Raw genomic sequence first — 16,050 nt, 5'->3', positions numbered from 1 at the left:
TTGAGGTCTCCAAACAGAGATTGTGCATGTATTCGTTACCGTGATGAAGCAAAATGTGCATTACCTAACACACCGGCCCTTGTTGTGTTACGTCACTTCATCTGACCGCGATTGCGCAAGACGGGCTGAACGACAGAACATTTTTCCGTCGTCGACTATAATACGACTCGAGGTGAATTGAAGTCCATAACGTGATTCAAATGAATACCAATGTCTACATCTGAGTGATTGGGAGTGCTGTGCGTGTGCAGAAGAAGAACAATGTGCGCAAGACATTGAGTGAAGTAAGTGGATTCTCATTCAAAGAGGTCAGACATGCGCATTTTCACTAATATCTATGTCATCAATAGGCCGAGTTGCTGCAGAGGAAAGCCAAGTCTTGATGACTCCATCCCGTATGTGACCAGTAAGTAAATTGCTTTGTCCTGTAGAAGTTGACACTCAGCAGGGCGCCGTGATGTAAGCTTGTCCCGATAATGTAACAAGCATCCATTGAAGAAAAAAAAACCCATAACCTTGCCGATTACCAGACACCCCGACAGCATAACGCTGGGGTCCCATGAAATATTCAAATGTGATAAGAAGAAGGTCGAGGTACAACTGGTTGTATTTTATTTTTTTTAATTTGTTAATGAAAATGTCAGATATCTCTTTTGACTTGATGACGATATCGTTGTGCAGCACCCACCTGGTGATTTTTTTTTTTCCTCATATGTGAGGTCCCTAGGGAAAAAAAAAGTCATTCATGAGTAAACAATGACTCTGGTTGCGCGTGTGTGTGTGTGTGTCTGGCTTTCCACCTTCTACTGTGATCGACGAAGAGCCCTTTTAAATCCAATCCAAGCAGACTGTGACAAAAACATGTCTGGAACATGTGCAAGCTTTGTAGCAAAAGGTCCAGCCAGCGTGGTGGCTCTCATCTGGAGCCCATCAGGTTGCATGTCCCCAGGCTCCCAGACTGGCATCCCTGTACCAGACCTGCTCCTTTATTAAAGCCTCAGCCTCCTGTGACCCGGCGCACACACAGCGGGCCTCGGGGTAAGCTCACACATGGTTCCCATAGGTCACTTGGCTTGTTTGCGACTTGCGCGTTTGATTCTCTCACACGCCACATGTGGATATGGAGTTGGAGAAACATGGCGCGAGGGGCTCCCCCCCCACCCGGTAAACATCTGCTTAACGATAGCGTATGCAGAAGAGGGGCTAACACAGAGTCCTGACACACGACTGGAACACGCTCGTTGTACACCGGGTTCACCAAGTAGTCAGTCGCCAGTCTCGAGTGTATAAAAATCCAGTGTTTGATTTTTAATACAGCACCATCATCCATCATGTAGGCCTGGATCAGGAAATCATTTCTTGCCGATTCTCAGGAACTTTGAAATTCAACTCAAGGAGCTTTGTCTCCAAAGAAAGACTAAAAGCTGAAGCTGAGTTGAGACCATCTGCAGATCCCACTTATATTGCCACGTGTGTTTATGCGGAGAAGAATTTGCTTCTTAGCCACCCGAGAAATCCCGCAAAGCTTGTGAGTATGTTAACGTCTTTGCGAGGGAGGCCCGAGAGGACGACGTCGCGACGTGTCTGAACAAGAAAGCCCAGAGCAAGTCCCTTACATTTTTACTATTGTATATGTTCTTTTGTTATTATTTTTATTATTATTATTAATATTATTATTATATGTGATTTATTCTTTTACTTTATGATGATTTGATTTCAGTTTGAGAAAATGAGGTGGAACAAACAAACAAGAACCCTTGCCATTAGCTGCGACCCAAATTGATATTTTACACCGATTGTGGTTATCACAGTGGGAAGGGAAGGGACGCCGCAAAGGAAGTGCTGATAAGATTGTTTTGTTTTCATCCTCAGATAAAGCACGGCACGCACAGTGGAGACCAGACCGCCGCTCTGGCCGTAGATCGTTGATGGACATTAAAGCGGCCAGTAAAAAAGTGGCGGGAAAGTGAGCAAGAGTCCAGACGTCGACATTAAAAGACACGAAGGTCAGTGGAAATGAGATAAGAGTGCCAGCGCAGGTTTGCTGGAGTTTAAAATGTCAGTTTACCTTCTGATTTATGTCGCTGGCAAGGTCATTGGCCTGAAAACGTCAACACACTTTCAGCGCATTACACTTATTGAGTTGTCATTTACCACCGGCTTCCCCCCGCTTGAAATCTCAAACAATATTGCACTGCATGTTTTATGAACGGCACCGCAGTTTTGATGACAGGTGTCATTCATTCTATGAGTTTTTGCCTCAATTAACTCCATGGCCCGATTTGGCTATTTTGAAAATCACATACTATGTGTTTTCCAGAGGAAAAAAAAAAATCTTTAAAAATGGTGAAACAATTAGCTTAATTGCCAATAAAAAGTTGCTACAATATTGTGCTAGCTGAGGAAGCTAACGTTATGCACTCCACCTCAGACTTTTATTTATTTGACGGTTGAAAAGACCTGACAAGACGCTGATGAGTATGAGAGGAAGTCACATGTCAAGGGAGCTTCATTGCATCAAAAAATCCAAAAGTTCCTTGAGGCCAAGACAATGTTCAGATGGCTGAGATGAACAAGTAGCAGCAATGTCCACTTAACCTGATTCATCCACAAGGCCTTTGGCTCAAATCTTCCTGTGAAATATCTTTACGGCCTTCTATCTTTTCTTTTTAAAAGCGTTTTTATAAAACATGAAGAATTTTCCAAATATTTTTAATACAGTAGCTCAATCCTTAACTTTTTGTTTCGTGTACAGCACTGAGCGAAACCCACAATTAGTTTTAGCTAACATTAGCATAAACCATCATAGCTGTGATCACTTTTCGCACAGTCTCAAAAGTTAAGACTAGTGGGCAAGGAGGCACACACGCACACACAGGGTGTGAGCGAGGGAGGGCTCAAATACCTAAAAGTCGCACGACCGCGTGCTGCACACTCATTTTTAGTGATCAGCCTTCAGGTGAAGACATGGCAGCAGGTTTCCTCACATCAAAGGCTTGACAAAAACCAGGAGGAGGAGGAGGTCTCAAGTCTCAGTGCCCGAGCGCCTCGGTGCTGCCTGATAGTTTGCAGCCATCTTTCGGGGAGGCGGCAGCTCCAGATGAGGAGAGAGACGAGTCGGATGGATTATCTGACACACCCAAAACTTCCCCGAGGCTCGACGGCACACGTGGAGTCTGGCCGGTAGCGAGCTCCGCTGCACGCTGCCCGTTATTTGAATTCACCACATGAGGGAGATTTCCAACTTTTTTTTTGCCCAACTATAGCGGCTTTCTGGACCAAGGGACCCACAGGACGGCAACCACCAGAACAGTTTTCCAGTGGATCTGCTGAATGAGGAACCAGAAGCTGATTTTCTACTCTTTTCACTCCATTGATGCTCCTTCCTGCAGACTTTGTGATTTCCCAAAAGTACAGAACTTGGAGGAATAGCGGCTAAAGGCTGGCTGACTGAGCCGCTTTTTAGGTCAAACATCAGACAAAGGGAAATGGAAGGATTTCATACAGGTGCTGCATAATTTGGATCCTGCAGGGGGGGAATATCTGAGCCGGAGTGTGGAGGGCTCCCCTCCCTGCCCTCCCTTCCTCCCAGTCTATCTGCGCCCCCAGCAGCATGTCCCAAGCTCTGAGGCTGCCTCCAGTCCTCCACCCAGCACACTACCATGATCAGATGTGCTGCTGGAGGGAGTAAGGCTGCCTTGTCCTGCTCCACCACTGACTTTGGGGCTCATTCTCGCTGTGGGAGCGGCCACTGGTTGAGGCCCGCCGCCACCGCCACGCTGTTTTCCTCGCGGTCTCTGCTGCTAGCCCTGGTCGCTCTCGCTGTCTCCCTTCCCCGAGCAGCCTGCAATCACAGACTGAGGCTCACCGTAGCGCCGAGTCCGCTGAACATTTCAGAAAGCGTCTACAAGCCCCCGGCTCGGACTGGGGGGCCGCAGGGTAGGCACGTGCGCAGTTACAACCATCTCCAAGGAGACATACGGAGGAGGAAGCTGTTCTCTTTCCAGAAATTTTTCCTGAGGATCGACAAGAACGGAAGGGTCAATGGAACAAAGAGCAAGGATGATCCTCTCAGTAAGTAATCGACAGGAATCAAACGTAAAGTGACATCTGTGTCCTCGAGGATTGCCGCCATCCTGGGTCTTTTAGACGTTACTCTCCTACGACACACCGAGTTCAAACCGTCATGATCCTTATCAAGCTTCTGCAGAGTTTTCTGATGAGCTGATCTTTTGAATCACGTGTGCTGGAGAAATACACAATCTGCAGGATAGCGGCCCTCGTGGACCAAATTTGCACACCCCTAGAGAAACAAAAATGACCTTCAGGGAGTTCGATGCGCTACTGTTCCGAGGGAATCCGATTCTGGACTACGAGTCCAAGCATTCCCGGTCGTCGGGTTCCAAACCAGACATCTGACATTATCTGACCTGTCCAAACACTCAGCATAGAGTTAGTAGCCCTCCGATGGCTTTAAACGGAGCAGAGGCAGATAACCCGGGCGGCCGTTATCAGGTTGTCTTCACAGCCCAGAGTAAACGCTGATAAGGGGGGGGGGTTACGGATGTCAAGCACAAGGATGCTTCCATAATCCTCCTGCCTCTCTGTATCTCCCAGTTGAGCAAATTACAAGTTGTTTGTTTTTGAGAAGAGCAATTACACGTATGGGTGTGCGTCGTCGCGTGTGCGTGGCCATGCTCTCGCATGCCCCAGTGGGTGTGTGACCGTATAGCTGGCAACGACCGCAAGTGCTCGCTCACATGCATTTTTTTTTTTTTTTTTTCCCCTCCCTCCCAACCCCGAGCGAACGCGCGTAACCTTTTAATGTTCCCCCGGGAATGCTAAACCACACTTTCAATCAAAGCGAGCAACAACGTCAGGGGAGATTTTTTTTTTGTTTTGACAAGGTCATGACAGAAGCCACTTTATTTATCACCCGTATTAAACGCTGATGCCTTTACTGCCGTATTTGTGACATGTTTCTTTTAAGTCGTAAAAAGTGACACGCACGGTGCACAGGCGACTTGACTTTTATATTAGCGGTGTGCAAATGCGTCTGAAAGTTTATGTGCACGCGAGAGCTGATTTAGCCTCGTGTCGGCCGAGAAGGCCTCACTTTCGAGAGTGTATGCGTTGCCCTTTTCGCAGGGAGTCAGCGAGCGCAACCTTCGCGTCGCGGGGGCGAGTTGGGCGTGCAAGTTTATGAATGGCACGGCAGGCTAATCATTGTGGTTGGGCACATCAAAGTCGTGCGTCCTCCACATCAATGGCGTTTCTCTGTCCCGAGGGGGTGACCGTGTGGATTTTGTGCTCTTGTATCAGGTTCACACGGTAAAGGACACCCCACACAACGGCACCTTCAGTCTTTGCTCCCCGGGGCCAGACATGATCCCAGGTCTGATGTCTTTTGTAGACTCCGCGCAGTCCCTTGAAGTGACAAAATATCCCGTTTTTGTTCCGTGAGCGCTGGAACAGCCGTGTCCAGCCCGAGCATCGAAACGCAAGGTCGATATGAGCGTTCCCGCTAATGAAATTTATGAAGGTGCTTAGGATGTGTAAACTCCGGTTTTGGGTGCTGCCTGCAGACCTGCCGGCCGGGACCCGGCTCAAAGAGCCCGTATCCAGTCCCCCACAGATTTATGGGGATGCCAGCGTAAAACTGTCCCACATGGCTTTCCGACCCGCTGGGAGCATGTGTGAAGCTTGGAACGAGATATCGTACAGAGCCAGATTCTTCGCTAAGTACCTCTCGGCACAAGCACGTGGTGGAGTGCAAAAAGGAAAAAAATATAAGACTAAGTTGCCTGACAACCAGCGTGTGTGTGTGGAGGTGCCATGTGAGAGGCTTGTGGACATATATAGTGAGTTTGTGCAAGTGGGGAAAAAAACAGATGGAGCTTGGGGGGGGGGGGGGGGGGGGGGGGGTGTATATCTTTTCATTGAAATGTACATACGCTTAGTGTGGTCCTTTTCAAGTGCTGCTAGAACATAGCCAGACAGAGCATGAAGATGACACGTTATTCTGAGCCAGCTGGGAAGATAAAATGTTATATCAAGAGGAAGAACCCAGGTATGAATCAAGAATGAGCAAAGAGAGCACAACAAGCTGCAAAGCGCACGCCTTCTCGTATCTTTGGGGAAAAAATGCATCCGATCCTCAGCCAACGCATCATTTGCAGTTTTTGAGCATTAGCTGAGCGAGCCGTGTTGCCGCATTTTACATCCACATAGCTGCTTCATCTGATACACATGCACGATCGAAATCATAGGTGTCAAAGTCAAAGCCTGGGGGCCAGATACGGCCCGCCACATGCGGCCTGCAAATACAAATTTTGCATCAACTTTGTGTCATTACTAAAAATACAAATTGTCTTTATCTTTTAAAACCAGAGATATTGCAATTACAATTTTCAATAGTCACACATTGGGGTAACTTTTGTCGTGAAAAGTACTTTTTTTCGTCACAGGTCAGTTTTATGTGTTTTTTTTTTTTTACATTCACATTTTGTGTGCTTGCTTCCGTTTTGATGACGCTAAGACAGCTGACTGTGAATGCTTTCATTTGAGCTGACTTTATGAATTTTAGCGACATGAGACGAAGCTTTCAGTATGACGTACGTCAGTCACAGCAGCTCTGGCATCAATTGTAAGCGAGGCCGAGCGTATATATCCACCTACTCGGGCACATTTTGTGCGTGTGAGCCAGTGGCTCCTTTATCCAAGCTGTCTCGCCCCTGCCTCCGGTGGCCGACTTTGATCAGTGATCATCGCAGCCTTTTCTAATCCCCACCCCCCCGGTCTCACTGTCATCCTCTGTTCTCCGGCTTTTCATCCCTGCCATGTTTACGGAGCGGCCAGAGCCGCTCGTAGATTGTCTTACATCCTCACTTCATCCCAGACACCTGATCAGCGCACAGAAATCGGCTCCTCTCAGATCTTCAATGGCCGATGTGTCACAGTCCCCGCTGCCGCCGCCTCGCCGCTTCAGACCTCATCGCCCTGAGGTGCCACCGTTTGAACTCGAAATTGATACAGTCACGACCTCGCGGACAAGGAGAGAACTCGTCGTGCTTTTTATGCTTTTCTTTTGGGACACACCTGCGTGCTCCGCTCACATCCGGAACAGGGTGTAGACGGAAGCAGTGATCAGACAGAAGAGTGGTGTTGATCAAAGGGTGTCAAGACGTGACGTTTGTCTCCCCATGCGAGGATGCAAGTAGTGAAGGAGACAATCACGGGACCTCCAGACAGACACTTCCCGATTACAAACATTGAATGCCCGACGATCACCACCAGTCCAACACAGTCCCCACATCCACTTAAGGCATCATTGTGAAGACATTTTTTCCCCCTCCTAGTCGTTCTTCCGTCTTTGCATGCACTCACCGGCGACAACGAGGCGCTCTAATTGGAAACGTCTCTCATTTTGTGTTCTCTTGGTGTAGGGCTTTCTAATTGTAATCATACTTTGGTTGATGTGCACACAATGCAAGAGGAGTGAATGACACAAGTGACAGACGGTGATCATTGTTCTCTTATCTGCAGCAGGAAAAGACTTAACACGTTTACATCTGGGTATTGTCTCTCTCACACACACAAACACACACACACGCGTATGAACGGAATGCTTCTTACTGTTTTGCAGGTATTCTGGAAATCACATCGGTGGACGTGGGAGTGGTGGCTATCAAAGGGCTGCACAGCAACTACTATCTGGCAATCAGCAGGAAGGGAGAGCTCTACGGCGCGGTGAGAGCTTTTGTCTCGACACATCATCCTGAACTTATTTTTTAAAAAAAAATTTAAAATGAAAAATCTTTTTTTTTTTTTTTTAAATGATTTTTTATTTTTATTTTAAGAGGGAGTTTGGCATCGACTGCACCCTAAAGGAGCGCATCGAAGAAAACGGCTACAACACATACGCGTCGGCCGAGTGGAAGAACAAGAAGCGGCAGATGTTTGTGGGTCTGAACATCCATGGGAGGCCCGTGCGAGGCAAAAGAACTCGCAGGAAAAACACGGTCACCCACTTCCTTCCAATCATGGCGTGAATGCAGCACTGGTGAAAAGAGACGTTCCTCTCCTGAAGGTGAAGACTTACTTGGACTTTTTTTTTTTTTTTTTTTAGAAGTAAGGCACTAACACTGACAAACAACCGGGATTGTGTACTTTATTTTAGAGAGGAGGGTGTGTTTGTGGCACAGGATGCAATATTTATCTTATTTCTGTGCCAAACAGGAGCTAAATGGCAAATGAAATAATATAATATAAACTCTCCCAGCGAGCGTAGATGCAGACAAGCGGCTGTCCCGTTTATCATGAGAGAACGCAACAAAGCAAATGTTCAACACCTCCACTCTACCGATTTATTTATTTTGTGATTATTTAACTGGATGGGAACACTTACAATGTGAGCATTCCTTGGCAATCTTTACTTCTTTTTTTTTTTTTTTATAGGATCTTTATCAAGTGGAAATAAAATCGAGTTTTTCTCCTCTCCATCTGTTGTGTTGACCGCACACTCTTGGCTTTTGTGAGTGTTTGGCTTCACGGTATGCGAGTCCTTATCTGCATGGCTGACAAGGCAAGCATTAATGACTGAAGGCTGGCTGATGCATGTGGCAACCATTGCTCTGATTATCTCCCAAACCGAGCGGAAACATAAAGACAAGACAGGGGGGAGGGGGAGTACGCTACGCTGATACAGCAGGCGGAACTGAATTGGAGTCGACCACACCCGAGGTGAGCATCGACACTGAAGCACCTGCTGAAAATATGAATTTAGAAGAACCTAGAAGAGGAACAACATGACCTACGCCTGACCACCCACTTCCTTAAGTCATCAGGCACAAGCGTGCTAATCAGTGACAGATGATGCCACACCAAATGAGTGCGGGCGGGCGGGGAGAACATTAACGCCGCAAGCTTCCGGACCTCGTGTCCTTTTATCCTGTCCCGACGGATATCTATCTTGGTGTATCTCAGGAACTCTGGCACAATATAAAGAAGTCGTTCTCAACTGTTGACCCTGAGACTGACATTTCTCTATGGATGGATGGATGGATGGATGGATGGAGGGAGGGACGGACTGTTTGCAAAAGTCTTTGCAACCTTTACTTAACCCTGACCAAAAAATAAACCAAATGACCTAATTACATTTGCAAAACATTCACAAGCTCTCAGTGAGAGACCACCTACCTTTGTGGAATGAGAACTGCTGCCATGCATTCCTCCAGTGACATTTACTGTATCAGACAATATAGTTGACATTACGAAATCCGAGATCATTTGGGTTAACAAAGAGAAGTCTTTGGACCCCTGGATGGAAAGTCAACCACAGATTAGCCTTGAATTTTCTGTAATTCATTCCTAATGGCTCTTTACTATATAATGGGACACCAGGGAAATAGCCTAAATGGAGCTAATGAATAGTGGCCTTGTAAGGAACACGGCCCATCAGCAAACACACTTGTGCCCGACTCCTCCTCCATCATTAGCACCAGTGTCGTTTGTCATCATGTGCAGTCCCCCCGACACTTGAAAGTATTCCAACTTCCTCCAGGACACTGACATATGGGGGACAGCAATGAGAGAAAATAGCCGTGGCAATCTTTTATCAAAGTAGGTCCTCACATTCAGGCGCGGGAATTCATTGGGGCATAATGCGATCCAGCTTTGGGAAACAAGTGGAAAATGGCTGCAGGCTGAAAACAACTAATGAATACTTACACTGAGAAGTCTGGTGCAGCACATGTTTGCAACGCGCCGCTACCGAATGAGCTCGAGGTGGGAGAGGCGCTTCCGAATATATTCTTTGGGGTGAAAATTAGTTAGGCTGCATCACAATGAACAATGTCACATAGACAATTCTGTATTGATCGTACATTTGCTGCTGCTGCAAAAAAAAAAAAAAAAAACTATTTGAACACTTATTTTACCCATATTCAAGATTCAAGAGTTTTATATATATGAAGCAAATACCAGATATTGTAGTGAGAAATTTTTTTTTATTTCATTTTGCTTGCTATTGTTTTGCTGGGCAAGAAAAATGTTTGATTTTTGTATTTAGTGTTGCCATTGGGCATTTACTGTAATATTTGAGTGATTTTTTGCTTGACCTTTTTACCTAATTTATGTGTGTTGAGAATGATGCTATGTTTCGATGAAAAGGATTACATTATTACGTCCCATTGATGGTGGAAAATGTTTTGAAACTATAACTGATTTTGTCATAAGGGCGTTCCTCGGCCTTTGAACTTTTCATTTGGACGTGAACTTCCACTCCACACCGCTAGGTGACGGCAATTCGTCCTCTAATATTAAAACCCCTCTGTTTTTTGTTGTTGTCAGGAAGTGGCCCAAAAAGTTAATAATGTCCTAAACGCCAACATGATCTAACCGAAGGAATTGGCGTTTCTAAACCACCAGGATTTGGGTTTTATTTTTAGGAAAAACGGACTTTCTTCATTTTCTTTAGATGTTTTCTTCTCAGCGACGAAACTGAAAAACCAAAACAAACAAGTGGGTCATGAACGAGAATTTTAATCGAGCTCCCGGAGCTGGGAGAAGCCGAAATCTTCCAGCAGACGCTGCACTCCAGAGTTCAGGTTGGGACAGCGACAGTCGCTTGACAATTTTTAACCAAAGGGAACCTTTGAGACAGCCTCGATCATATCCAGCTCCCGGGGATTGCAACGTTAGCACGGCTACTGAAAATGGCGCTGCAGGTGTTAGTGGAGGTAAGGAACAAACTGACCGATGGCTAACGCTAGCTAGCGTTTAGCTTTCATATTTCAAGCCATGCTAACTTGCGCTTGTTTTGGAAGGTTACTGTAGGCCAAAGTGCGTCATCTAACATATTTAAACGCACCCCACTTCACTAAAAGGCTAACGGCTACTCCACCACTAAATGTGGAAGTGTCGTCGTGAGCGCAAAACAAAAATAACCTCGAATTGGTGCTAATTTAGGATTTTTATGTCGGACGTGGGGACAAGTTAAAAATACTCGTTTGTCGATTTCTACATGAGCCCCGTTTAAAGATGAAACATCGAAGTAAAACTTAAAACGAAGGTTTACTGTGGCACTTAGGTGTTGTGATCACGTGACCAGTATTATGAAATCACTCTCAGTCCGACATCCTACCCGCTGTATTAAAAAAAAAAGAGACAATTCCTGAGGTAACCATGAGATCTCGTGTAAGCGCTTGATACTTTTGTTGCCAATTTTCCTTCCTCTACTTTCAGACAGTAAAAGACAGAACACAGATCAACACAATGCCATCAGCCCTTCAGTGTCTGTGGGGAGTCATCATTTCAATTCCTTGGTTGAGTCGTCCAAGCTCTCTGCCAGCGCTCCAGAGTTTGTCCCAACCGCTGGGTACCAAAATGACGTGAGCAGCATAATCAGGCCATTCTTTTCTTTCCCATTTAAAACAGTGTCAAAAAGATGATTCTCTTGTTTTGCCTTTTTCCTGTCAATGTCCAGGCTTTCTATGAGGACAATGATGACACTTGCAGTGCTCCGACCTTGGCTGACATGGTGCGGGATTTCCTATGCCACCTGAGCTCCTCGCCGGGAATGTTTGAGTCGGACGTTGAACACATAACTAGCGTGCTTAATTCGTATGTTACGACCGTGCAGTTGTTGGCAGAACTGGTGGAGTTGATCTACACAGAGGTATGGCTCTTTCTTTATCATATTTCTGATATTCTATCTTCTAATACTTATTGCCTGTGTTTGTAAAACAAAAAAAACAATAATAATCCAATGCATGCATTATGTGCAAAACACACGCTTGTGCTCTGGGAATTGTCACGAAATGTTTTCATTGCAGTCCACCGCCATCCCCAACTTCGCTTACACGGGCGCACGACTTTGCAACTATCTGTCCCATCATCTCAACCTCAGCCCACCCGGCGGTAACTTTCGCCAGCTGCTCCTGCAAAAGTAAAATTCCCTTGTATTATACAGTTCCCGGTAGTTCTGTTTTTTTCCCCCTCACCACACAACAACAAAGCGTTGCGTGTTGCAGGTGTCAAAAAGAATTTATGCAGAGAGATGTCGCTGTGCAAGGAGACCCTGAAACACAGAAAAAGTTCCACGCATTTGCGCTCTTTCTTGGTGAGCTCTACCTTCATCTGGAGGTAAAAAGTCGATCAACGAGATGGCAGCGTGTAGCGTCATGTGCGCAAAGGCCTCTCGCTCAATGTGTTTGTGTCCAGCTGAAGAGTGGCAACGGAAGTGTAACTCGAGCCAACGTCCTCCTGCTGGCATTGAAAGACCTGTTGAACTCGCTGCTCTCCAATCCAGTGGACGCAAACATCATCTGTGCTGTCAAATTGCTCAAGGTTTGGAAAGCTTTAATGACTCGGCGTGATCCCGTTGAGCAATTGCTGGAATGTGCCGGTTTCTTTGTCAACACTTTGCAGCTGACCGGCTCCGCCTTGGACGACGCGTGGAAAGAACAAGGCAAGACGACGTTCATGGACGCGCTGATCCAGAGGATAGAAACCATTGTACTGGATGCCACGTGCAGTAGGTGTGTGCTTGTAAGCCGCTGGACACGTTGCGTCAACGTGAGCAAGTCTACTTTCCGTCTCAGGGATGTGCGGCAAATGCTTCTAAAGCTGGTGGAGCTGCGCTCCAGTGACTGGGGGAGAGTGTGCGCCGCTGTGAGCAGCAATGCTACGCCCGACAACGACCCCAACTACTTCATGGTGAATGTGGCGTGGGCGGGACATCTCTTCATTCTTCATTTGTTGGTTATTAACGCTGCTTTTTTTTCTTTCTTTCTTCTCCGATAGAATGAGCCCACTTTCTACACAGAGGACGGAACTCCTTTTACAGCTGCAGACCCAGGTAAGACTGTCCGATCGCTCGATGCTAAACCTGAGCTTTTTTTTTTTTCTTCTTCTTACTTGACTCACTGTGTTCCCTCTGTAAAGTAGGAGGAAAACGTTTCTCCTTCTAAATGGGATTATTTTGCTTCCACAGAATATGCCGAGAAATACCAGGAGCTCATGGAAAAGCAAGACTACTTCCATGATTTCGGTGGGGAAAATGAAACTGAAGATGATGAGTAAGTCGTTTTTCTTCTCGTCGCTCCCGAGTCCCCGAACCCTTTTCACAACAATTCTGCGTGTAATTCTGGGGGGGGGGAAAAAAACGTCTCGTGCTGCGTTCACAGATACGACTTTGACGACGAGATGGATCCGGAGATCGAAGAAGCCTTTGAGAGTTTCTATTTGGAGTCAGAGAGGAAACGACAGCAATAACACAAGGGGCCACTCCAAAATTGTGAAGCGACCGACGCAAACTACTGTTTCATAACCTCCGAATATTATTTGGCTGCATTTTAACAAAGCTGTTTATAGATGCAATTCCGACGCTTTGTCTCCAGTCAGAGTAGATTAGAAAAGGCAGACAATCCATGGAGTGATACATAAAAATAAAAAATAAAGCAGTTGGAAGGTTAGTTATTTTGTCATTGTATATTTCCATTGGTTTTTGTTTTTCCAGAAGTATCATTCAGCCTTCTTGAAACTAGTTTAAGCCCAAAATAAGCACCAAGAAGTATATGGATTGCTGTGTCCTTTGTGTTTCTTACAAGTATTCTGGTTTTGTTGCAAGTTAAAAAGTCGAGAGCAGGTGAGCATGGGAAATGTGTAAGTATGTTTAAAGAAGCAAAATGTCGCCATCTGTCAGTGGCTCAAGTCCACTGCATTAAGGATCCGTCGTCATCTGACACTCAAGGACTGTTTATTGGCAACCACAGAGGCTGTCAAAAAGAACGTTCTTTTATACTCTATTGTGTGCTTATGATATTTATAGTATTGTTTGCCTGCAATTAAATCTTTATGATGTGACCATTTGTTATTTCTGCTTGCGTATGCTAAATGTATGTTTTGAGTTAGTTTGCTTCCCTTGTATTATGTGTGAAGGTTTGTCCATTGCTAGGATTAACACTAGTGGTCTGTACAATCAAAAGCTTTCCAAAGCGAAAAAAAAAAAAAAAGAGGTACCACAGTGAGCATGTATTTTATGTAGCCTATTTGCAATTTGGGTCAGTTCGGTTCAGTGCTTCAAAAGTGCAGTGCACATCTTTGCATGAAACAGTCAGGAGTCACGATGCCATCAATGTGTTTCCATGGTTGTCATCTTTTGACTTTTTTTTTTTTTTTTTTTTACATGACACTAGTGTGGTGGGATTTTGATATCTAATGCTTGATTTGTGCAGTACGTTAGGCGCAGGCTTTAGTGCCATCTCGTGTGGGGTTTGCATGTTTGCAGGCGTAGGTTTCCTCCCACGTTTCAAAAGCATTCATGATAGGCCGATTGACCGTTCCTACTTGTTTTCTTTTTTTTGAAGGGGGGTGATGGGAATGGCTCTCAGTTCAGGATGTGCCCCCAGCTGGAATAGGCTAGCCGCGAGCCTCGTGAGGATAAGCACCTCAGGACAATGGATGAATTTAGTGACGTGGAAAGCAATAGAGTAAGTCTTTTTTTCCAAATTGTTACAAAGAGCCATGCAAAAATGCACCAAAATTGTGGTAGATTGGATCGAGCAACCCACTATAAGTGACAACACTACAATAGTTCATCAGAACATAAAGCTACAACCAAAATGGCGTCATGAGGAGGTCTGACTAATACTCGTACATCGGGAGTAATAAAGAATGATCTATTTGACCAGATTATAAAATTGCCCTGTCCAAATCAATAATCTATCAAATGAGTTAACAAGTGACACCAATTGTCTTTATTATTTTATTGTTTTTTTGGGGGTCAAATAAACATGACAGATGGAATAATAATGCATGGTAAATTTAACAATAAGTAAATGAAATGTAAGAAATCATTTATGAAAATGCATGGTAAATTGAACAAAATAATAATAATGCATGGTAAATCCTAATATCACATGTTAAGTCAAGAAGAAGAATGCAAGGTAACTTAAACAATCACATGGTAAATCTAACAAGATGACTAATGCATGGTTAATCAAGCATAATAATGCATGGTAAATTGAACAAAATAATAATAATAATGCATGGTAAATCATAATATCACATGTTAAGTCAAAAAGAAGAAGAATGCATGGTAACTTAAACAGAATAATAAGACATGGTAAATCTAACAAGACGACTAATGCATGGTTCATCAATCATAAGAATGCATGGTAAATTGAACAAAATAACAATAATGCATGGTAAATTATAGTATCACATGTTAAGTCAAGAAGAAGAAGAAGAATGCATGGTAACTTAAACAGAATAATAACACATGGTAAATCTAACAAGACGACTAATGGATGGTTAATCACTCATAAGAATGCATGGTAAATCAATCAGTCAATCAAAATGCATGGTAAACCAAGCAGAATGATCATGCAAGGTCAATTGCATTCATATGATTACTCGCAAATTGCCTTGGCACTTTCCAAATCCAGCGGATAACGCGCTGTGGGCATCTTGCACACGTAGCCGTTTAATTCCATGCAGGACATCTTCTTCCATTTGCCAGACTGAAAGTCAAAATGAGATTGATTTTAAATCTAAACTTGTCTTCGGCGAGCGGGTCAATCTTTTCTGCACCTACCTGGCTCAAGGTGGCCACGCAATTCTCCATCAGGCCGGTAGGTTTTCCCGGAGCCCAGTTGGTGAAGGTCACCATCTGGCGGTCCGACCACACGAATCTGCCGCGATCGACCAGGTCGTTGAGTCCGGTCCACGTGTCTCCAGGGGCTGCAGAGGACAAACGGCAACAGAGCTCTCATTCGCTTTCCAGATATGGCAGATAGAGCCGATGTGAGCGACGCTTGGCGCGCGCGCACCAAGCTTCACGAGGTCGTGCAGCCAATCCCGCTCAGCCTCGGAGCGGATGGACACCAGCTCGGCATCGAGACTCCTGCAGAAGTGTTGAGCGTCGTACCACTTCTTTGTATCATCAAAACGTTTGTAGCAGAAGTCCGCAAACTCCTCCCAGTCAGGTCCCAAGCATCTCGGCTCTGCGTGCAAGATGGCGTCACGTGAAGAAATGCTTTCTATTCT

General features: G+C 45.2%; 4 protein-coding genes across 7 annotated transcripts in view; 3 read left to right on the top strand and 1 right to left on the bottom strand.

Moving 5' to 3' along the window:
* Positions 1 to 16,050, top strand: part of LOC119127193 — a 665,522-nt gene that overhangs the window by 420,219 nt on the left and 229,253 nt on the right. The window lies entirely within an intron of this gene.
* LOC119127287 (C-type lectin lectoxin-Lio2-like) overlaps positions 1 to 16,050 on the bottom strand; it is a 68,825-nt gene that overhangs the window by 52,255 nt on the left and 520 nt on the right. The window contains exons 5-7 of one of the 2 annotated variants that reach the window (XM_037259191.1): positions 15,834 to 16,007; positions 15,599 to 15,744; positions 14,880 to 15,524 (exon numbers count right to left, since the gene is read on the bottom strand). In XM_037259191.1, coding sequence (XP_037115086.1) covers positions 15,414 to 15,524; positions 15,599 to 15,744; positions 15,834 to 16,007 — 431 coding nt within the window. In that variant the 3' untranslated portion in view covers positions 14,880 to 15,413. Of the gene's footprint in view, positions 1 to 14,879; positions 15,525 to 15,598; positions 15,745 to 15,833; positions 16,008 to 16,050 lie in introns of those variants that run through there. The other variant, XM_037259192.1, reaches the window with a different exon arrangement.
* Positions 192 to 8,497, top strand: LOC119127285 (fibroblast growth factor 10-like). 3 transcript variants are annotated; one of them, XM_037259188.1, is made up of 4 exons: positions 2,926 to 4,074; positions 7,646 to 7,749; positions 7,860 to 8,089; positions 8,458 to 8,497. In XM_037259188.1, exons 1-3 carry the CDS (start codon positions 3,663 to 3,665, stop codon positions 8,049 to 8,051), a joined length of 708 nt encoding a protein of 235 aa, XP_037115083.1. In that variant the 5' UTR covers positions 2,926 to 3,662; the 3' UTR covers positions 8,052 to 8,089; positions 8,458 to 8,497. The 3 variants fall into 3 exon arrangements, 1 of the variants encoding a protein (XP_037115083.1); XR_005098780.1 differs by lacking the exons at positions 2,926 to 4,074; positions 7,860 to 8,089; positions 8,458 to 8,497 and adding exons at positions 193 to 284; positions 351 to 2,006; XR_005098779.1 differs by lacking the exons at positions 2,926 to 4,074; positions 7,860 to 8,089; positions 8,458 to 8,497 and adding an exon at positions 192 to 2,006.
* paip1 (poly(A) binding protein interacting protein 1) lies at positions 10,314 to 13,866 on the top strand. Its single transcript, XM_037259091.1, has 11 exons — positions 10,314 to 10,739; positions 11,245 to 11,390; positions 11,486 to 11,677; positions 11,835 to 11,947; positions 12,033 to 12,144; positions 12,223 to 12,348; positions 12,430 to 12,539; positions 12,603 to 12,717; positions 12,805 to 12,859; positions 12,995 to 13,079; positions 13,188 to 13,866. Exons 1-11 carry the CDS (start codon positions 10,529 to 10,531, stop codon positions 13,273 to 13,275), a joined length of 1,353 nt encoding a protein of 450 aa, XP_037114986.1. The 5' UTR covers positions 10,314 to 10,528; the 3' UTR covers positions 13,276 to 13,866.

The sequence above is a fragment of the Syngnathus acus genome, chromosome 9 (assembly GCF_901709675.1).
Source record: "Syngnathus acus chromosome 9, fSynAcu1.2, whole genome shotgun sequence".
Taxonomy (NCBI): domain Eukaryota; kingdom Metazoa; phylum Chordata; class Actinopteri; order Syngnathiformes; family Syngnathidae; genus Syngnathus; species Syngnathus acus.
This window is presented reverse-complemented; position numbering and strand designations above follow the sequence as displayed.

Bases quoted from the DNA above. Each gene is read 5' to 3' on its own strand.
- paip1 (XM_037259091.1), top strand. From the start codon at position 10,529: ATGAACGAGAATTTTAATCGAGCTCCCGGAGCTGGGAGAAGCCGAAAT. The intron at 12,145-12,222 runs GTAAAAAGTCGA...GTTTGTGTCCAG, and splicing joins AGCTCTACCTTCATCTGGAG to CTGAAGAGTGGCAACGGAAG. The intron at 12,540-12,602 runs GTGTGTGCTTGT...TTTCCGTCTCAG, and splicing joins CTGGATGCCACGTGCAGTAG to GGATGTGCGGCAAATGCTTC.
- LOC119127285 (XM_037259188.1), top strand. From the start codon at position 3,663: ATGATCAGATGTGCTGCTGGAGGGAGTAAGGCTGCCTTGTCCTGCTCC. The intron at 4,075-7,645 runs GTAAGTAATCGA...ACTGTTTTGCAG, and splicing joins GAGCAAGGATGATCCTCTCA to GTATTCTGGAAATCACATCG. The intron at 7,750-7,859 runs GTGAGAGCTTTT...TTTTATTTTAAG, and splicing joins AGGGAGAGCTCTACGGCGCG to AGGGAGTTTGGCATCGACTG.